At 46.0% G+C, this 22,998-nt stretch overlaps 1 protein-coding gene across 1 annotated transcript in view; it reads right to left on the bottom strand.

Annotated features, from left to right (window-relative positions):
* The window catches only part of LOC126249495 (uncharacterized), a 346,047-nt gene that overhangs the window by 107,760 nt on the left and 215,289 nt on the right, over nucleotides 1-22,998 (bottom strand). The window contains exon 3 of the mRNA XM_049951147.1: nucleotides 7,655-7,750. Within this exon, the coding sequence (XP_049807104.1) occupies nucleotides 7,655-7,750 (96 nt within the window). The remainder of the gene's footprint in view (nucleotides 1-7,654; nucleotides 7,751-22,998) is intronic.

The following is a 22,998-nucleotide window of genomic DNA, read 5'->3' as shown; positions in this document are numbered from 1 at the left end:
ATGCTGCTCGCCAGATACGAAAATTTCTCCATCGACTACTGACAGATGATGAAAAATGGACATGTTTTGAGAATCCTGAGCGTCGTAAAGCATGGGTGAACCAAGTCAAACCATCGACATCCACTGCAACACTAAGTCGCTTTGGAAAGAAGAAAATACTCTGTGTTTGGTGGGATCAGAAAAAAAATGGTTCAAATGGCTCTGACCACTATGGGACTCAACTGCTGTGGTCATCAGTCCCCTAGAACTTAGAACTACTTAAACCTAACTAACCTAAGGACATCACACACATCCATGCCCGAGGCAGGATTCGAACCTGCGACCGTAGCAGTCGCACGGTTCCGGACTGCGCGCCTAGAACCGCGAGATCACCGCGGCCGGCGGTGGGATCAGAAGGTTGTCACCTATTATGAGCTGCTAAAATATGTTAAAACCGTTAACACTGATTTCTATCAAGAGCAAATAATCGAATTAAATCGAACATTACTTGAAAAACGACCGGAATGTGGAAAAAGGCCACACAGTGATATTGTCCCATGATAACGCCCCATCACACACAGGGAAACGGTCAAGGCGCTCAGTTGGGGAACACTAGGGCATGTGGCTTATCCTCCGGAGGCGGCTCCGTCCAATTATCATCTGTTTGCATCACTGGGTCTCGCTCTCGCTGAACAACGCTTCAAATCGTATGAAAATGTACGAAAATGGCTCGTTGACTGGTTTGCTTCAAGAGAAGAACTGCTTTTTTAGCTTGGCATTCATAACCTGCCGGAGAGGTGGCAAAAATGTATAAATAGCAATGGAGATTATTTTGGATAAAATATTGTTTATCAGTTTCAAAGAACAGACGTGTAATTATAGCAGCAAAATTCCGGTTTCATACCTCTATACCTGGTAAGTTTCTTGACTCGTCTGGGAACATACGCTCTCGGAATCTTAAAAGCAAGCCTGTATGTCACGTGCAGTGTCTTTCATAAAGCGTCTCCCATGGAGATTACATCTACATCTATATCCCAGAATCACATTAGCATGTAGACGGAGGGTAGTTAGGGAGTCACTATCGTTTTCCCTCTTTACTGTTCCATTTACAACTGGTGCGCCTGAAGAATGAAAGTAGACAAACCTTAGTGCGAGTTGCTGTGTCTCTGATTTTACTGCTATAATCATTTCACGAGATCCACCTGAGAGGAAAGTACGTGTTACTTGACTTTTCTTAAAACTGACGCTCTTTGAATTTTTACGGTAACACAACGTCTCTTTCGTAGCTTCCACCACTGGAGTTGGAAATAAATCTCCCAGACACAGTAGCGCTTGTTAAACGAACCAGTGACGAAAATTTTCATTTTTCTTCCGATCTTGTCTACCTCCTGCTAATGGTCTCAGTCGGATGACCAGTACTCAAGAATCGGTCGAAGGACAGTGTTCTAAGCTACTTCTTTCACGAATGAATTGTGTTTCCTTCGTATTCTTCCGAATCTGCTTTTCCTAGAACTAGTTCTAGCTGGTGCTTCACTTAGTACTGTTCTGGACGCAAAACACTGTTACTGTTTCCAGTGGTTGATCACCAATCGCATAATATAAACAATAACGTACTTTGCCACCAATTTAAGGACAGCATGTTACTCATGTTTGGGCTAAGGGTGAGTTACCAGTCCCTGCATCAGTTTTTGATCTTCTAGAGGTCTACCGGCATTTCGGTACATATTGAATGCAAGCATAAAAACGTGCATGTGTTGTGTTATACACGTGTCGGATGTAAGTTTATGGGATGGCATTCCATGCCTTTTGCACTTGGTCGGCCAATACAGGGATGGTTAATGCTGCTTACGGGTGACTCTGTAGTTGTCGTCCGATGATGTACCATATGTGCTGGATTAGAGACAGATCTGGTGATCTGCGTTACAATAGCAGTGTATGAGCGAGCGTTATCCTGTTGGGAAACGCCCCCTGGAAAGCTGTTCATGAATGGCGGCACAACAGATCGAATCACCAGACTGACATACAGTTTTGCAGTCAGGGTGCGGGGGATAACCACTAGAGTGCTCCTACTGTCGTACGAAATCGCACCCCAGACCATAACTCCAGGTGTTGGTTCAGTGTGTCTAAAACGCAGACAGGTTGGCTGCAGGTCGTCAACTGGCCTTCTAATCAACAGACGTCCATCACTGGCATCGGCGCAGAACCAGCCTTCATCAGAAAACACGACAGATCTCCACCCTGCCTTCCAGTATGCTCTCGCTTGACACCACTGAAGTAGCAAATGACGGTGGCTTGTGGTCAGTGGAATGCACGCAACGGGCATCTGTCTCGGAGCTGTCCTGGAAGTGATCGTTTTGTAACGGAGTTCTGTGTGTTACAGTGGTACCAACTGCTGCTAAAATTGCTGCTGCAGAAGCGTAAGATGCGCCAAAGCCATACGCTCAATACGATGGTCTTCCCTCGCGGTTGTGCCACGTGGCCGTCCGGAGCTGTCTTCTTGCGACCGTACATTCTCGTGCAGTATCGCAGAAGGAACATCTAGATTCTCGTAGCCCTGTTCCACGATCTCGAGCGAACTCAGTGAGGTGTTGATAATGTCGTCTTTCCCGCCTTAAAGCATTCTTGATTTATATCAACTCAACACGTCCAGTCTCAGTGAAAGCTAACTCTCATGACAGTTACAGCGTGTATGTAAATCAAAATCTCTTTCCATCGTCATAGAGGCGCAACTAACGCCACTCTTGTGCGACTGGCGTGAAATTTGGGTAGAATCATCTTTCAGAATTAAAAACACCCCTTCCGTTTATGTTGCATAAAACCTTCATGGAGTTGCGATTTTTTTCCATCAGTATATTAACGCCGTAAGCATAGGCGGATAGATTTGTACGCTAGCTCATCAATTCTGTTTTATAACGCAAATTACCAGCACCTCTTTCCGATCACTTAGATTTCTTCATTGTTCCAGCGACCTATAATAAGACGATACCAGAAGCGTCCCGCCGACATCGAGACGATTAGAGACGGAAAGCCGGCCGAAGTGGCCGTGCGGTTAAAGGCGCTGCAGCCTGGAACCGCGAGACCGCTACGGTCGCAGGTTCGAATCCTGCCTCGGGCATGGATGTTTGTGATGTCATTAGGTTAGTTAGGTTTAACTAGTTCTAAGTTCTAGGGGACTAATGACCTCAGCAGTTGAGTCCCATAGTGCTCAGAACCATTTGAACCATTTTTTAGAGACGGAAAATTAGTTCGGAATACGAAAGCATGGGGAAAAAAATATCAGCCCTTTCAAAGAAACTAACCCGGAATATTCCTGGAGTGATTTAGGGAAGGCACTCAAAAACATAAATGTGAATGGGTGGGCGGGGATTTGAACCGTTGTCCTCCGTAATGCGATTACAATACGATAACTCGATAACTACGGCGCCTTCTCTCTCGGTGCCGCTACTAGAGGAGGAGCAAGTTCTTTCGCCTAATAACTTGCATTAAGACGTGCAAGTCTAGAATCAGCGTCGGTCGCAGCTATTGTGTTAAGCGGCTTTCAAAAATGGTTCAAATGGCTCTGAGCACTATGGGACTTAACATCTGTGCCCGCATCTCGTGGTCGTGCGGTAGCGTTCTCGCTTCCCACGCCCGGGTTCCCGGGTTCGATTCCCGGCGGGGTCAGGGATTTTCTCTGCCTCGTGATGGCTGGGTGTTGTGTGCTGTCCTTAGGTTAGTTAGGTTTAAGTAGTTCTAAGTTCTAGGGGACTGATGACCATAGATGTTAAGTCCCATAGTGCTCAGAGCCACTTAACATCTGTGGTCATCAGTCCCCTAGAACTTAGAACTAATTAAACCTAACTAACCTAAGGACATCACACACATCCATGCCCGAGGCAGGATTCGAACCTTGGACCGTAGCAGTCGCGCGGTTCCAAACTGAGCGCCTAGAACCGCTAGACCACCACGGCCGGCTAAGAGGCTTTAGTAGATTATGAGTATCCATTACGAATACTGAAGAACAAGCACTCCGTCTTCAGGCCACAAGTGGCCCATTGGGACCATCCGACCGCCGTGTCATCCTCAACTGAGGATGCGGATAGGAGGGGCGCGTGGTCAGCACACCGCTCTCCCGGTCGTTATGATGGTTTTCTGTGACCGGTGCCGCTACTATTCGGTCGAGTAGCTCCTCAATTGGCATCACGAGGCTGAGTGCACCCCGAAAAATGGCAACACCGCATGGCGGCCCCGATGGTCACCCATCCAATTGCCGGCCACTTCGATGATCAAACGGAAACCGGTGTATCGACTGCGGCAAGGACGTTGCCACTGAAGAACACAGTGACTGTACGTATATTAAGTGAAATACAGATACGGATAGCTGCGACCAGCCACTCTTGAAATGCGAGTATACTTCAAAAAGTAACTTTCACATTACCATGGTAGGCCAAGCCACTTCTTTAAATGCTGCACTGCACTTCAGAACGATACAGATAGGTACATGACACTATTTTTCAACATAGCCACCAAGCTTCTGTAAACGACAGTTGGAACGCTTTACCAATTGTTTAATTCCTCGACAACACATATCAGCTCCTTGGTCACAAAGACATTCGAGAATCGCTGTGTGAACGTCCTCATTGTGAAAAATATCTTTCCTTAAAGATGTTCTTTAAGCTAGCCGAAAGGATGGAAATCGCATTTAGGCCAGAATTTCACAGTAAATCTGTGTGCAATTTTGCCCGCAAGAATCGTACTGTGCCGTATACTACAACTTTGGAGTACCTTTCCTATTGCCGCACCAATTCACTCGCGATCTGTAATGCACCTGTTTTCCGCACCGCAGCAAAATTGCGTCTGCATGAAATCCGAAACATGTACTCTCTTCAAACAATCCACCACTCTTGCGCAGTTATCTTAGCGTGGGACGATACGTGTAACTTTAAAAGAGCAGTCTAATGAAAATGAGACAGATGGGAAAAGGAAATAAACTGTTTATTGTTTAAAAAGTAATCGCCACAGCTGTTAATAATGTTATTCCACTGTTAGACAAGATGGTCAGTGCCTTCATGGAAAAATGTTTTCGGCTGCCTACGAAACCACGATTGTACCCAGGCGTGCTCAGTTAACGCACTTTGCAAAAATGAAGCGCGCCATCAAGTCGAAACGTCCAGGAGTGTTGACGGGCGGCAACATTTTGTTAATTCCTGTCCAAATGTTGCCAAGGATGTTTCGACTAAGCTGGAGAAGTTTCGCTGGGAAGCCCTTACACATCTTACATGCAGTCCCGATCTCTCGTCATTCGATTTTCATATTTTTGGAGCCTTGAAGAAAGACTGTCGTGTCCACCAATATGCTTTGGACGAAGAGGTGCACACTTGGGTGCAATCATTTTTCCGTAGACAAAAGCAATTATTTTTTCCACGAAAGTACTGAACGTCTTGTCTGACAGTGGGGTAAATACATTAACCGTTATGTCGATTACTTTTGAAATAGTAAACAGTTTGCTGCGCCGGGTAGCCGCGCGGTCTAGGGCGTCTTTTCACGGTTCGCGCGGCTCCCCCCGTCTGAGGTTCGAGTCCTCCCTCGGGCATGGGTGTGTGAGTTGTCCATAGCGTAAGTTAGTTTAAGTTAGATTAATTAGTGTGTAAGCTTAGGGGCCGATGACCTATGCAGTTTGGTCCCATAAGATCTTACCACAAATTTAAATTAAATTAGTAAACGGTTTACTTAATTTTTTTCCGGCTGTCTCGTTTTCATTTGACTGCCCCTTCTACTCTGTTAAATCGCTACGTATTTCTTTGTTTCGAGTAACTAGTTCCGAACCTTTTCGTGTTTCTCAGCACATGCTAGATGTTAATCGGTTTCTGTTGATACGTAAACGTTTACGGAATAATAATGACTCGTGAGTAGTGGATAATTCTTAGACTGACAAGAACTAAAATGGAAGCTGCCTGCGGTATGTTAACAGCAAAACCGCATCTATCGCCAGAAAAAGCTACGAGCTTCTGCATGCCTCGTCTGAAGATGAGCCCGTCTCGAACTCTATTTAACGATATAAAGAAATCCTTTGTAAATGACTGGTCCATGCTACCTGTAGCTACAGGGTATAACATGAAATAACGGAAAGTGACACCGTTGGGAGTATGCGATAATAGAAGGAAAGATGCACCAGTAAGCATGCGTCAGCAAACGAACCGTTAGCTAGTTAACTGCGAACGTATGGTAGCAAACCACCTCTTACTTCAGTATGCAGTATTGTCCTAGTTACTAGAACTCTGTTTGAAATGTAATGTATTCGAATAAGCCTCCGTCTGTCTGGGTCCAAATTGCCCCCTAGGCCTATGGTTGGAGAGTGAGTGGATGTGGCACCGATGTGAGACGGCGTGTAACGTGCTAATGTGCACCAAGATGGATTTGTCGAGCAGGTACTGCACGTGGCTCTCCGAGACCACCTCGCCTCAGTGAACTGTTTTTTTCTGTCTGAGGTTATCTCAAACGTGAAGTGTACAGCACTCCCGTTAATACTGTTGGAGAAATGGCGAGCGAACTGTAGAGTCAATACTTAGGAGATGATCCAGATATCTTTGAAAGAATTCGTAAGTCACAGAAGAGACAAGTGCAGTATTGCGTCCAAATACGACGACGACAAGCACAGTGCCTACTTGTACAGGTACGACTCTACAATAAATTGTAACATGCAACGTACTGAAGCAGAATTGCACTTCCTGTTAAAGTAGGCCGTGAGTAAAATTTGAGGCCCGCATCTCGTGGTCGTGCGGTAGCGTTCTCGCTTCCCACGCCCGGGTTCCCGGGTTCGATTCCCGGGGGGGTCAGGGATTTTCTCTGCCTCGTGATAGCTGGGTGTTGTGTGCTGTCCTTAGGTTAGTTTGGTATAAGTAGTTCTAAGTTCTAGGGGACTTATGACCACAGCAGTTGAGTCCCATAGTGCTCAGAGCCATTTGAACCATTTTAAAATTTGAGCTGAATTAGATGGGAAGTTAGTCGAAAAGTTTACATTTCAGATACATTATTTGCACCAAGTAGGCAACATTTCATACTGAAGAGAAAAATGAAATGAGCGTATGGCATCGATGGCCGGGAGGCCCCTAGTCGGGGAAGTTCTGCCACCAAGTGCAAATCTTATTGCATTCGATGACACATTCGGCGATTTGAGCGCCGGTGATGAGGATGAGGGCAACACGACACCCAGTCCCCGAGCGGAGAAAATCTCCCACCCGGGAACCGAACCCGAGCCCGCTTGCATGGAAGGCGAGCACGTTACCACCCTGCTAAGCATACTGAAGACACTGGCCATTAGTAACCACATATCCGACATTATCTCGCTAACGGCTCTTTTGTTGACCCACGTTTATTGGAACGTTTGTGGTTCTGTTACCGTATAGGCCTACTTTCATCCGTGTCAGTTTTCGCCGCTAACCGTGATACATCCTGTTTACCTCATCGATTTTCTTACAGCTTTACTCTGCCATCACTTATCGCAATATTTGAACATTTGTGGGACGCTTTGACTAAACTGACCCGTGAAACATTGCGACTCTCGTGTCCGTTGGTCAATATCGGAAAGAGATCGAGATTGGCAAACAACAGTAAGGAATCTGTAGACGGCTAGTTTTGCGAGTGAGTGCAGCTACCGAGGAGAACGTGGAAACGCGAAGCGGCGAGCTGGACTTACCTGCAGGGCGAGCGCCGCGCGAACTGGCGACGATCGGCAGAGCGGCGCGTTACACTTAAACTCGTTCCCACAGCGCCGGCCACCGTCCGCCCCGACCTGTTTGCAACAAACAAAAAAGGAGCCATCGGAGAACTCGATTGCTAGTAGCTGGACAGGCGCGAGTGAATGGCGCCAACCGACGCCGGACCCGGCAAACCTGTCTCGGCCACCGGACACTGTGTGTAAAGCTGCCTGCCTGCGACCGCTCCTGCTAGGCCGCAGCCACCCTTCTCGTCTCTCCAGTCCACTTCCACATTGCGCCGAAACAAATAATAAATAAATAAATAACATATTCTATTTAACATTTCTTAACAAATACACTTCTCATCTATACGCCGAGAAATTATGCAAAATACAAACTAGTAAACAAGATTTATCAACTGAAGACACAAAATCTGTAAACGAGATATTAATAATGTAAATAAATTCCCTAATGAGCAGGCGACCACTGTGATTTTTGTGAACAGAGCCGTCCGGATCTATCTTACAGCCGGCCGCAGTGGCCGAGCGGTTCTAGGCGCTACAGTCTGAAACCGCGCGACCGCTGCGGTCGCAGGTTCGAATCCTGCCTCGGGCATGGATGTGTGAGATCTCCTTAGGTTAGTTAGGTTTAAGTAGTTTTAAGTTCTAGGGAACTGATGACCTTAGAAGTTACTCCCATAGTGCTCAGAGCCATCTATCTTACAGGGTGACAATTATTGAATTATATGAAATAAAATCGTCATAACTTCTGAACGGTTTGCATTAGGACGTTCGAACTGCACGGCTGGCCGCGGGGCATGACGAAAATTAGTATGCACGGTTTGGTTTAGCGACGAAGCCCACTTTCATTTGGATGGGTTCGTCAATAAGCAAAATTGGTGATTTGGGGGACTGAGAGTCCACGTTTCGCAATCGAGAAGTCTCTTCACCCTCAAAGGGTGACTGTGTGATGTGCAATGTCCAGTCACGGAATAATCGGTGCGATATTCCTTGATGGCACGGTGACTACCTAACGGTACGTGAAGATTTTGGAAGATGATTTCATCCTCAATATCCAGAGTGACCCTGATTTCGACAAGATATCGTTCATGCAAGACGGAGCTCGACCCCATCGGGGCAGGAGAGAGTTTTCTGTGGTGGAGGAGCACTTTGGGGACCGCATTCTAGCTCTGGGGTACCCTGAGGCAACTATCATGGGCCTCGATTGGCCGCCATGTTCTCCGGATCTGAATAAATGGTTCAAATGACTCTGAGCACTATGGGACTCAACTTCTGAGGTCATCAGTCCCCTAGAACTTAGAACTACTTAAACCTAACTAACCTAAGGACATCACACACATCCATGCCCGAGGCAGGATTCGAACCTGCGACCGAAGCGGTCGCGCGGTTCCTGACTGTAGCGCCTAGAACCGCTCGGCCACTCCGGCCGGCTCCGGATCTGAACACACGCGACTCCTTTTTGTGGGGCTATATTAAAGACAAGGTGTGCAGCAATAACCCCAAAACCAGTGCTTAGCTGGAAACAGCCATTCAGGAGAAACTGGAAATTTGTGGTAAGGTCTTATCGGACCAAACTGTTGAGGTCATCGGTCCCTAAGCCTGTACACTACTTAATCTTACTTAAACTAACTTACTCTAAGGACAACACACACACTCATGCCCGAGGGAGGACTCGAGCCTCCGATGCGGCGAGCGGCACGGACCGTGGCTGGCGCCTAATACCGCACGGCTACCCCTCGCGGCCATTCAGGCGATCATCGACAGCATAGATGTTCCGACACTTCAGCAGAATTTCGTTATTCGTCTGCCCACCTCATCGCCAATGATGGGAGGCATATCGAACATGTCATAACCTAAATCCGAATATCTGCAGTGTCGTTTACATGTTGAATAAAGCGTGTGCGCACCGTAGCTTGCAACTAATTTACGATTTTTTTCATATAGTTCAATAACTGTCACCCTGTATGTCTGTGTATACACCTGTCCTGTTGAAATGAACGTGGACTGAGAACAAAGGAAAGACGACCACCCCTCCTTCTCCCCACTTTCCCCATTTCTGTGGTCACCCAACTGTTTCTTGACTAGCTAAATTTTATCGAGTTTTACTGAAAAATCTCTTAATCAGTTTCCAGAACTTCCCGATAACTTTCAATTGAAATATCGTTAGCTTTAGGTTGCATATTTACATGCAGCTTACAGGCTCGGCAAATGGAGGTTCTCAGCACGCTCGCAATGTACGATTTAACACCGCTCATGTTTATATTCCTTTCATTTTAATTTTATTTTATCGATTATAAATCGCTGGTTATCTCCCGCAAGTGTAAAAACAAGAGTGTTTTGTTGAAAAATAGCGTTTGCTGCTGCTATTGGTGACTTTCTTTTATTCATTTCCCGCACGACGGATTTCACGGCAGTTCCCATGATCGTGCGCGTTTTTGTTGTGAAACGACGTTCATCTTGATGAGACTTATTTCCTGAAACGCGTCGTGCGGGAGTAATTAAAAGAATATCTCGAATGGCAACAGAAAATGTTATTCCATAACAAATAGGTCCTTTAAACTTTATTACGAATCTGATGTTAGAGGTAGCCGAAACGTCGTAATAAATAAAGAAATATATTAGGCGATCTAGAACGCTTTATTCTCAAAGAAAAATAAAAAGAGATGACACTACGATGACATTTGGGGCACAACGATCTTCATTACGTACAGTTAACAGCTGCTCCTCCTTTATCGCTTCTACAGATTCATAACGAATATTTTGTCTGGAATATTATGAATTGTAATGCACATACACTAAAAGTACAGTTAATTGTTTTGCATAGATTTTGAAACTACGATGCAATGTTAGTCAATGTGAGCGGTTTTTTCAACGTTCCCCGGCGTTTATAAACATATACACGGTTCCATATAGTCATACGACATTATGACAATTTTAGTGTCGTTTTATAAACATATATTTCGAAACGATATATTTTTTATTTTAAGAAAACAATGACTTATAGTGTTCAAATATTTTAGGAAAAACCGGCATTTGGCACAACAGCTGTACGTATGTCACTGTATTAAAACTACCAGTTTGTCAAACAAAAAACCAACCACAGGTATTTAAAAATTCAGTAATTGTAGGACATTCGTCTAAGCATTGTCTTCTGAACGTTGAACTAGATACAAATGATCATGACTGGACGCATGTCTTTTTTTATTCTTGATGATGGTCTGTTGTTTACTGCACCAAAAAAAAAATTTTTTTTGTAAATATACAATGTAAATCACCTGCTTATTATGTTCTGATTACTTTATTGCAGATCATAATTCAGAGCCAAATGATGTCTATACAGTGTGTCCCATCCCTCTTACGTAAGCTATACAAATGGTAGACGGTACCATACGAAGTACTTTGAGCTAAATAAGTAATGGTCGGAAAAACATTTAATTTCTTTATTGATATAAACAACGTTTTTACTCACGTAAAATAGTTAAGTTCACAGTTACTGTTCAGAGTGTCGGTGTCACTCTCACTGTATGCATTACTATGGTGCATAAAACTGAGCCGCACTCTCTCGCCGGCCGGTGTGGCCGAGCGGTTCTAGGCGCTTCAGTCTGGAACCCCGCGACCGTTACGGTCGCAGGTTCGAATCCTGCCTCGGGCATGGATGTGTGTGATGTACTTAGGTTAGTTAGGTTTAAGTAGTTCTAAGTTCTAGGGGACTGATGACCTCAGATGTTAAGTCCCATAGTGCTCAGAGCCATTTGAACCACACTCTCTCAAATAGTCGTGTTGCATGTTGTACAGTGAGACACACAGAATCCTGCCAGTCAGTTCTTCACTTCAAGTAACCCAAAGGAAAAAAAAAACACAGGAGCGAGATTCGCCTAACGTAATCTCCTACTACTCCTAGGATGAAGACGACAGTTGTTCGTGTGCTCAACGAGATTAATACCGAAGTAGGATGGTGCACCATCGTACGGAAACCACAGCTGCACGTAGACAACAAAAAGTATATTGTTCATTAAGTATCGGAGAACACCTCAACAAACGCTAACTAACACGCATTTCAAGTAAATCCGGGGTGGAGGGCCACACCAGTGCAGGGTTGGGTTGCAGCAGTAAATCGAGGCAAAAGTGCCGATCGGTGGCAGCTCAGAAAAATAACATCAGAAATCAATTATCTTATTAAAACTTGTAGCGTCGCTGTGCGGCGGCCACGCTGCTCTCAGGAAATGGTGAAGACTGCGCTTGGTGTACAGCGACACTTGCGCCCAGGAATGCTGATGCAAGGAGGTCGCTCAGCGGTGCTCTCCAGTTATACCTGCACGGCTGCTCACGAGAGGCACGAGAAGTGCGGAACATTGGCGGAATACGTGCAGAGAACGACAGGATCTGGTGACGGTTCTCGCTCCTGCAGGTAACAGAAGGACGAGCAACTGTACCGCCCCAGGCTCGATCTGCTGTCCTCCAGGGCAGAAGTAAGCGTGAGGCGGCCCACCAGTGTAGATGCACCAAGTTCCGGGAGGATGACTTTGCGCTAGAAGATGGTGCAATGCTGGAGGCGCGATCGCGTGGAAGCTGACTGCCGTCCCATACAGCTCAGGTGCCTGGCGTAGTCCTCCCCCCTTGCCGTAGGCGCTATCGGATTACTGATATCTCTGCTAAAATTGTCGGTTATTAATATGAGTTACGAGCTCACTTGTTGTGCCGACAAGCTGCTTCTAACCACGTACGAAACAACAACTCCGTGACCCGGAGATGTAGAAAATGTTTGACCCGTCCTGCAAGAGTGCCATCTTCCAGCTGCTTTTGCAAGATTGCCGAGCTCGGTTTGGTTCATCTCTCAATGCGTGGGAAGCCCCGTAGCTGGAAACAGCCTGTCAAGACCGTAACGCCTACTGGCTACTTATATCTCCTTCAACAGCAGTGGCTGAGCTGCTAGTTACCGAAGTAACGCCCAAAAATTAGTGCCGGCGCTACATATTATTCAAACGCGGTAGCAGCTGATCGGGTGTTACGAGCGTAATCCCAAAAGTAAGGTCTCCTATTTTTTATAAGTACATAGACCTGTTTATTTCTACAATGGCTTACATCAGTTCACAGCTTGAACCTTTAGCTATTTTTCGACATAATCACCATTTCTGTCGATGCATTTTTGTAGACGCTGTGATAGTTTTTTATGCCCATGACATACCAGCTCGCCGCCATACTGTTCAGAATGTTATGAATCTCTTCTTTCACCTCGTCGTCGGAGCTGAATCGCTTTCCGGCCAAATGTTCTTTTAACGTAGGGAAATGGGCGCCAAGTCAGGACTATAGGGTGGGTGGTTGATTATGTTCCTCTGAAACTGTTGCAAGAGAGCAACGGTTTGCCGAGCCATGTGTGGGCGAGCGTAGTCATGGAGAATGTGTACGCCCTTGCTCAAGAATCCTCTTCTCCGCTTCTGAATTGCCTGTCTGAGATTTTTCAGAGCGTCACAGTACCTGTCAGCGTTAATTGTGGTCCCAGCGATTCAGTTCCGACCACGAGTTCAATGAAGAACAGTATGGCGGCGAGCTGGTATCACATGGGCATACAATAACTACCACAGCGTCTACAAAAATGCATCAACAGAAATGGTGATTATGTCGAAAAATAGCTAAATTTTCAAGCTGTAAACTGATGTAAACCACTGTAGAAATAAACAGGTCTATGTACTTATAAAAAATAGGTGACCTTACTTTTGGGATTACCCTCGTATTTGCTGATCTTGTAAAAATTCAACCTGCAGTTTCATAGAGCACTGTTTCGGGTCATCTGAGACTAGAGTGACGTACAGATTTTCTTTACCATTGACATGGCTATTGTATATGGTGCCATTGGCAGTGCAGAGGCACCAAGTTCAGGAAGGAGGACTTTGTGCTAGAAGATGGTGCGGTGGTGGAGGCGCGATCGAAAAAAATGTTCAAATGTGTGTGAAATCTTATGGGACTTAACTTCTAAGGTCATCAGTCCCGAAGCTTACACACTACTTAACCTAAATTATCCTAAGGACAAACACACACACCCATGCCCATGCCCGAGGGAGGACTCGAACCTCCGCCGGGACCAGCCGCACAGTCCGCGACTGCAGCGCCAAAGACCGCTCGGCTAATCCCGCGCGGCGGAGGCGCGATCGGTGGAAGCTGATTGCCGCAGCATTAGAAAATTGTAGCGAAATGTAGGAAGATCTGTAGCGGATAGGCACTTGGTGCAGGGAGTGGCAACTGACCCTTAACATAGACAAATGTAATGTATTGCGAATACACAGAAAGAAGGATCCTTTATTGTATGATTATATGATAGCGGAACAAACACTGGTAGCAGTTACTTCTGTAAAATATCTGGGAGTATGCGTGCGGAACGATTTGAAGTGGAATGATCATATAAAATTAATTGTTGGTAAGGCGGGTACCAGGTTGAGATTCATTGGGAGAGTCCTTAGAAAATGTAGTCCATCAACAAAGGAGGTGGCTTACAAAACACTCGTTCGACCTATACTTGACTATTGCTCATCAGTGTGGGATCCGTACCAGATCGGGTTGACGGAGGAGATAGAGAAGATCCAAAGAAGAGCGGCGCGTTTCGTCATAGGGTTATTTGGTAACCGTGATAGCGTTACGGAGATGTTTAACAAACTCACGTGGCAGACTCTGCAAGAGAGGCGCTCTGCATCGCGGTGTAGCTTGCTCGCCAGGTTTCGAGAGGGTGCGTTTCTGGATGAGGTATCGAATATATTGCTTCCCCCTACTTATACCTAACTAACCTAAGGACATCACACACATCCATGCCCGAGTCAGGATTCGAACCTGCGACCGTAGCAGTCGCACTGTTCCGGACTGCGCGCCTAGAACCGCGAGACCACCGCGGCCGGCCTCTGTCACCAGTGATGATGATGATGATGATGATGATGATGATGATGATGATGATGAAATGATGAAGACAACACAAACACCCAGTCCCCGGGCAGAGCAAATCCTCAACCCGGCCGGGAATCGAACCCGGGACCTCGTGATCCAGAGGTAGCAACGCTAGCCACCAGGCCACGAGCTGCGGACTCATAAATATGACATAAATCCAGACGACAGTCAGATCGGTCCCACCATACTTTTGCGAGCATTTCTGGAGTCACTGCATTCAGTGCTGTTGCAATGCGGCGCCGCAGTTCATCCTAAATTGTTGGAATGGGAGGCATATAGGTCTCAGAGCCTCAAAAGAAAATCACATATAGCGAGATAAGGCCACCTTGGAGGCCGGTGTTGCAATGCAAAATCTGTACGCCCTTTATGGACGATCCACCGTCAAGGCAGCTCACTGTATTCCTATTTATTTATTTTTGGCTTTGAGCAGCAAAGACCACACAATCAACAATAGTTACAATTGTGCTATAATAAGATAACTGCAATTCCCTCAGCAGAACAATAAAAAAGAGTTCGACATACAGACTCGAGTTCTTAATGTAAAATATAACCAGTAAAAGAGGAACACACACAGTCAGCAGTAGTTACAAAATGGCTCTAAGCACTATGGGACATAACATCTGAGGTCATCAGTCCCCTAGACTTAGAACTACTTAAATATAACTAACCTAAGGACATCACACACATCCATGCCCGAGGCAGGATTCTAACCTGCGACCGTAGCAGCAGCGCGGTTCCAGACTGTAGCGCCTAGAACCGCTCGGCCACTCCGGCCGGCAACAAAGATAAGAATGCGAAGTACAAAGATAAGTTAGTAATATAAATTAAAAACACAAAATTATGACCCAGGTGTCGAACCGTGCTGGTGCTGTGGGAGGAACAAGATTCTCACAACTTATAGGTCAAAGCTGGATAGCACTCCGTCTTCCGGCCACGAGTGGCCTACCGGGACCATCCGACCACCGTGTCATCCTCAGCTGAGGATGCGGATAGGAGGGGCGTGGGGTCAGCAGACCGCTCTCCCGGTCGTTATGATGGTATTCTTGACCGAAGCCGCTACTATTCGGTTGGCATCACGAGGCTGAGTGCAACCCGAAAAATGGCAACAGCACATGGTGGCCTGGATGGTCACCCATCCAAGTGTCGACCACGCCCGACAGCGCTTAACGTCACTGATCTCACGGGAACCGGTGTATCCACCGCGGCAAGGCCGTTGCCAAAGCTAGATAGCTGTGCATTTTAAATAGTTCGTGAGCTAAATGGCGAAGTAAAGCAGCTACACTTGTAGGGAGGCCACGCCAAAATGACGTGGTTCAGATTCACAAACACCGTTGTCTCCTGACCACGGTGTACAGAAGCGAAGATTTTCAGCTGGTATAGGTGGGCGTGTGACACCTGTCTGCCAGCCTCGTGCGGATGACAGAAGTCACATAACTACGATTAAGCTACACTGAGATGAGAAGTTCGGTTGTATGGCCGCCCTTACAGTGCTGGGATGCGTGCCAGTCAGTTCCAGTCGTGGTATGTAGCTTTTTTGACCGTCGAGCTGAAATCCGTGCTGGGCGAAACTGTCCTTCCGTAACGTTCCTGTTAGCGAGGCGGTCAACATGGAATAGGCCATGATCTCCTTTTAATCCAAAGTAAGCAGACGTCCGTGTCCAATGTCCGCGGGTCTATTATGGCCTACAAAAAATCCAAGATATACTCGCATGTGTTAGCAGCTCATTGTTGAGAAATACTCTTACATGTCTGTGCCACTGCGGTGGTGCAGAGTCTTGCTGAAAATTGAAGTTTTCGGTATATTCTCGCTGTTATCTAATTATCTCAACTGCCTCAGCGAGGCTGCTGCACCTGTGCCACCCCTGCCGGCAACTGCATGAACCAGCACCTTACATTCGGTACCGAACTAAACTTTCAGTTCATATTTACCGCAAGTTTCTGTTTTCATTCACGTAGAAGGTATAGTCTTCTAAAGCCTGATTAATCTTTTCGGACATTCCTCTAATTAGAACGTTTCACATATTTTTGTTAGTTACCAATATTTTAAAACTTTATTTTTGTGGGGCTCTGCAACTTCAACGTGTTTTGAGAATGAAAACATGGTCCAAAATATAAAAAAATAAAGACAAAAAGTGCACAGCCTACTTGCACCACGTTTTCATCCTGAAAAGTTACCAGTATGTACTGTATAGCCACACAGGCTGGTATCAGAAGAGCGTGTTCACTAATTAATACAGCCTAAGTAAGGAAAAACGTCGTCACTTAATAACTCCATATAGGCTGTAGACGACAGTACTAAGAAATTACTTTCAAATTCGAATACTTAAAGAAGCAGACTACGTCATTCTCTGACAGGGGCTAAACTTGTCGCTTGTCTCCCAAAACATTCGGCTGTAACTTTCATACGAACACAATCCTTCAGTAAGCAACTGACGTGCTCGTTCTGCCGCTCGCTGGAAGCCATTGTCCGATGTTATCCAGAAAGCACGAGCCGTGACGATTTAGCGGGACATCGATTATTGTGAAGTGGGCACCTCCAGAACTTGCCTCTTGTCTGCTGAGCGGCGAACGACAAACAGAAGGTGAGGCCAGGACGGGTACTGACTCACCACTTTCGATTTCCTTCCTAGCAGCACGTGTTTACTAACGCCCGAAGAGCAGCCCTTGCTGAAATATTAACAAGGGGTGCATCCCAGATAGGGACTTCCTACCCATCACGACCCAGACATCCTACTGCCGAAGAAACAGCGGCCTCCGGCCAATGAGGTAGTGGTCATTAGCGCTTTCAGATCCAGCGACGATTCTCATTAAGGCTTGGTACGGCATAAATGTCTTACTAAACAGTAGGCCTCGCTACAACGCAGTGACGCTCGATTATGACAAAAACATTTCGAATCTCCGGTATATGACCGGCTAAAGGAAACAGGAGCTGTCTTCTACATCCATTCTCTGTAAAACACTCATAAGTGCACGGCATAGAGTACTTCTAACTTTCCTCTACGAAGGTTTCTTCCCGCCTCTTTCACCTATGAAGACCTGTAGGAACTATGGTTCAAATGCCTCCGTACGCGCTTTAATTGCTCTGCCATTGTGTTCGCATTTCCCATGAGAATGTTACGTAAGGTGTTGTTGTATGTTTCCAGGATTTTCCACATCCCTGTATCGTCTTGCGTGGCATTCGTACTGCCCTTTTTTTGTATAAGTTCAATATCCCCTGTTCGTCCTAAATTGTGTGGGTCCCATTCAGTTGAGCAATATTCTAAGATACGATGTACAAGTGTTCTGTAATCAGTCTTCTTTGTAGAGTAATTGCATTTTGCCAGTTCGTTTGACTGATTCAAATTGTGACTCACTAGTATTGCAATTACAGAATAGTACTTTTTGCGTTTTTTGAAGTGCAAAATTTTACGTTTCTGTTCATTTAAACCACGTTTCCAATCTATGAAAGTTGCACCAATTTGAATTCTTATCACGATATGACTAAATATTTGGTCTACAATTTTGCTTCCACCGAAGTTCGAGGTCTTATTGTGAAAATATTACAAAAAATTTACGATTCAGAGCGTTCCTGCCTTTCGGGCAGCACACGAATCCCGAGGCGGAAAAACTGGGCGTCTTTTAAGGAGATTCATAATACGATCCAATTTTGCACTTGTTCATATGAATGGAAGTGCTGGTCAGGCAGGCCGTGTGCCATTTGTCGAAAAAGATGGTAGTCAGAAAACAATGTCTGGAGAACACGGCGAGTGGGGTAAAAAGTCCCATTTCAACATATCAAAGTATGTTTTGATGGATTTTGTAGCATGAGATCAAGCATTGTCATATGGCAAAATCACCTTTTCGAGTCTACCGCTGTACTGCGGCCATTTGTCTCTCTGTGGTCGGCTCGAACGCATCAGCTGCTTTCGATAACAATCTCCTGTGACTGCTTCCGTCGGTTTCAGCAGCTTGGAAAACCTTTTTTCTTTCCCCACCATGCCGGTCTTCCACGTCAAAATAACCGTTCTCGAAGAGTAGAAAACATTCTATGCACGTTCTTTCACTAACAGGTTCCTCACCATAAAGTCTTAATCAGCATTTTATAAGACACAGTCGCAGATTTCTTCATTAAAGCAAAAAATTAAAACTTCTCGCGAATGACGGGAATTGCACTCCTAAGTTGACATATTCTGTCGAGAATAAATTTATAAAGTAATCGGAAATCGACTAATATGTCGATGACGTTTGTTTACATATACCTAAGCTTATTGTATGACACTTTCGACCTAAAACTTGCCACTACTGACTCCTATTGCAAAATGGCACAGGCAAAGTTGTAGACTTAAAACACTACTGGTCATTAAAATTGCTATACCACGAAGATGACGTGCTACAGAAGCGAAATTTAACCGACAGGAAGAAGATGCTGTGATATGCAAATGATTAGCTTTTCAGAGCATTCACACAAGGTGGGCGCCGGTGGCGACTCCTACAACGTGCTGACATGAGGAAAGTTTCCAACCGATTTCTCATACACAAACAGCAGTTGACCGGCGTTGCATGGTAAAACGTTGTTGTGATACAAAAATGGTTCAAATGGCTCTGAGCACTATGGGACTTAACATCTATGGTCATCAGTCCCATAGAACTTAGAACTACTTAAACCTAACTAACCTAAGGCCATCACATAACACCCAGTCATCACGAGGCAGAGAAAATCCCTGACCCCGCCAGGAATCGAACCTGGGAACCCGGCCGTGGGAAGCGAGAACGCTACCGCACGACCACGAGCTGCGGACTGTTGTGATACCTCGTGTACGGAGGAGAAATGCGTACCATCATGTTCCCGACTTTGATAAAGGTCGGATTCTAGCCTATCGCGATTGCGGTTTATCGTATCGCGACATTACTGCTCGCGTTGGTCGAGATCCAATGACTGGTAGCAGAATATGGAATCGGTTGGTTCAGGAGGGTAATACGGAACGCCGTGCTGGATCCCAACGGCCTCGTATCACTAGCAGTCGAGATGACAGGCATCTTATCCGCATGGCTGTAATGGATCGTGCAGCCACGTCTCCATCCCTGAGTCAACAGATGGCGACGTTTGCAAGAAAACAACCATCTGCACAAACAGTTCGACGACGTTTGCAGCAGCATGGACTATCAGCTCGGAGTCCATGGCTGCGGTTACCCTTGACGCTGAATCACAGACAGGAGCGCCTGCGATAGTGTACTGAACGACGAACCTAGGTGCACGAATGGCAAAACGTCATTTTTTGGATCACGGTGAACGCACATTGGAAGCGTGAATTCCTCATCGCCATACTGGCGTATCACCCAGCGTGATGGTACGGGGTGCCATTGGTTACACGTCTCGGTCACCTCTTGTTCGCATTGACGGCACTTTGAACAGTGGATGTTACATTTCAGATGAGTTACGATCCGTGGCTCTACCCTTCATTCGGTCCCTGCGAAACCCTACATTTCAGCTGGATAATGCACAACCGCATGTTGCAAGTCCTGTACGGGCCTTTCTGGATACAGAAAATGTTCAACCGCTGCCCTGGCCAGCACATTCTCCAGATCTCTCACCAATTGAAAACGTCTGGTCAATGGTGTCCGAGCAACTGGCTCGTCACAATACGCCAGTCACTACTCTTGATGAACTGTGGTATCGTGTTGCAGCTGCATGGGCAGCTGTACCTGTACACGCCATCCAAGCTCTGTTTGACTCAATGCCCAGGCGTATCCAGGCCGTTATTACGGCCAGAGGTGGTTGTTCTGGGTACTGATTTCTCAGGATCTAAGCACCCAAATAGCGTGAAAATTTAATCACATGTCAGTTATAGTATAATATATTTGTCCAATGAATACCCGTTTATCATCTGCATTTCTTTTTGGTGTAGCAATTTTAATGGCCAGTAGTGTATTTGTGCAGCTTTTATCAGATAGTACTTCAGTAAAGATAAATGCAGAATCGCCCAAACCGAGCGAGGTGGCGCAGTGGTTAGCATACTGGACTCGCATTCTGGATGATGACGATGATTATGATGATGATGATGATGATTATGATGATGATGATGATGATGATGATGATGATGGAATGATGAGGATGATGATGTTGACGTTTGATTTGTGGGTGCTCAACCGCGCGTTCATCAACTACCCGTACGAAGTCCCAATTTTTACACAATCCAATTTTTACGCTGTCCAATCTAGCCACTGTAACGAATGATGATGATCACATTCTGGAGGTCGACGGTTCAAACCCGCTTCCGGCCATCCTGGTCTAGGTTTTCCGTGATTTCCCCACATCGCTTCAGGCAAATGCCGGGATGGTTACTGTGAATCCGATGGGACCGATGACCTCGCTGTTTAGTCCCGTCCCCCAAATCACGCAACCAACCAAAACCGCCAAAAATGCTCAGGTAACTAATAACATAATCAGCCAGCTACAACCTGAACATCAATGGTCCCAACACACTTCCCTGGGCAAACCTGAAGTTGCTTCTATATTGCGGCATCACTTTCCATCCAAGATAACACACTGCGTCCTCCTTCCCAAGATATGCTCAGTTAAATCGCAAAACTCGATTAATACCCGTTATTGTCGTCCTTACGTTAATAAGCGTTAAGTGATACTGAGTTAAATGCTTTTCTATAGTCAAGAAATTCTACATCTTCCAGTCTGGCTTTATTCATGATGAGGTGGGTTTCGCATGATCGATGTCTGCGGAATGCACTCTGGGTGGTTTGGATAAAGTCATTCTGTTTGAGATACCTCATTACGTGCCTGTTCAAAATATATTGTAAGATTATACCACACATAATTGTCAAAGATATCGGACGGAGTTTTTGTGGATCACTTCAGCTACCCTTCTTGTAGAAGTATGTGACCTGCGCTTTCCTCCAACAACCCAGCACAGTTTTTTGTTCGAGGAATCTACGGTATATTATTTTCACAAGACGCTAACTCAGACGGAAAATTATGTATAGAATATGACAAAACGTTGAAGAGAAGTATAGCATCCACTAATCAACAGAGTGCTGTTTCTAAAAAGGAAAACAGCGCGTGGTAGAAAAAGAGGAAAATTCCCTAAAGCCAATTTAAACAGGGGAAAGAAAAGATGACAGAGGCAGCAGGTAAAGGAGTTAGGGTCAAGGAGCCCCCTTCCCCCTTCCCCTCTCATGAGCTGGCATTTGGCAGGTGACGCCCCAACCCAAATTACTCAGCCCCCAACCCGAAGGTAGTTTAAAATGTTATAGCTGAGCATAAATACCACAGTCACCGAGAAAACTGAGAAACAGTTCAGTTCGCCGTGAGCCGCCCGGCTCCAGGGGAGACAAAGAATTCGGAAGACCAACCTTATCATGGGGAGCCAGAATGAGGGGGCATTCCACCAGAATATGAGCAACTGTCACGGCTCCACAACCACGATGTAGAGGTGGATCGTTACCTACAGTAACACTGCGGGTCAGTCTGGTATGACAGATGTGGAGGTGACATACAACAGTGGATTCCTTCCGGGAGGAACAGGAGGAGGAGTGCGGTGCAGCAGTAGTCTCCTTGACAGTACTGAGTTTATTAAAGGGGGCACTAGCCCAACAGATGTTGGATGGTCCTACAACCTCTATCACTTGGCTAAGCTATGCACTGCGCTTGAAAAAGCTTCTGACCTGGTAAATTCCGGCAGAGCGGAGGCCTTAGATGAACCCGCAGATCCGCACCTAGGATCCGGCCGCTGTGGCAGAGCGGTTCTAGGCACTTCAGTCTGAAACCGCGCTGCTGCTACGGTCGCAGGTTCGAATCCTGCCTCGGGCATGGATGTGTGTGATGTCCTTAGGTTGGTTAGGTGTAAGTAGTCCTATGTCTAGGGGACTGATGACCTCAGATGTGAAGTCCCATAGTGCTTAGAGCAATTTGAACTATTTGAATCCGCACCTAGGAAAGTGAAAGCGAACTGGAGGGTATGGGGAGGGGGGAGGGGGGCAAGCGGGTAATCGCGTGTTTAGCCAAACAGAAAGAAGGTTATGAATAGCAGATATCACAGGGTGACAAAACTGACATGTGTTCCCAAGTGGTGTTTCTGACGCCTGACTGGCAGGAGATGTAACAGCATAACTTATCATACCCACGGTTTTGGAGCCTCAGTATAAAACACGGTCTCACAGAAACTCCTGGAGAACTGGAAGAAAGAGACGCAGAAAAGTCATGGGGCGACTGAGACTTTAGGTCCTTGAAATATATCGGTCCTAATTCGTGGCCTGGGGAACAACTAACAGAAGGTGTGCGAGAAAACACAGTGAGTATATTCCAAGGAGGATACGTGCAGGGACTGGCTGATCGCAGCAAGGCGCGTTCCAACTGGTAATCCCATCCGAGGATGGTTGTCAGACGACTCTCGGATGCAGAA

This window comes from Schistocerca nitens, chromosome 3 (assembly GCF_023898315.1).
Source record: "Schistocerca nitens isolate TAMUIC-IGC-003100 chromosome 3, iqSchNite1.1, whole genome shotgun sequence".
Taxonomy (NCBI): domain Eukaryota; kingdom Metazoa; phylum Arthropoda; class Insecta; order Orthoptera; family Acrididae; genus Schistocerca; species Schistocerca nitens.
Note: the sequence above shows the minus strand (reverse complement) of the source record. Positions and strands in the feature narration are given on the sequence as shown.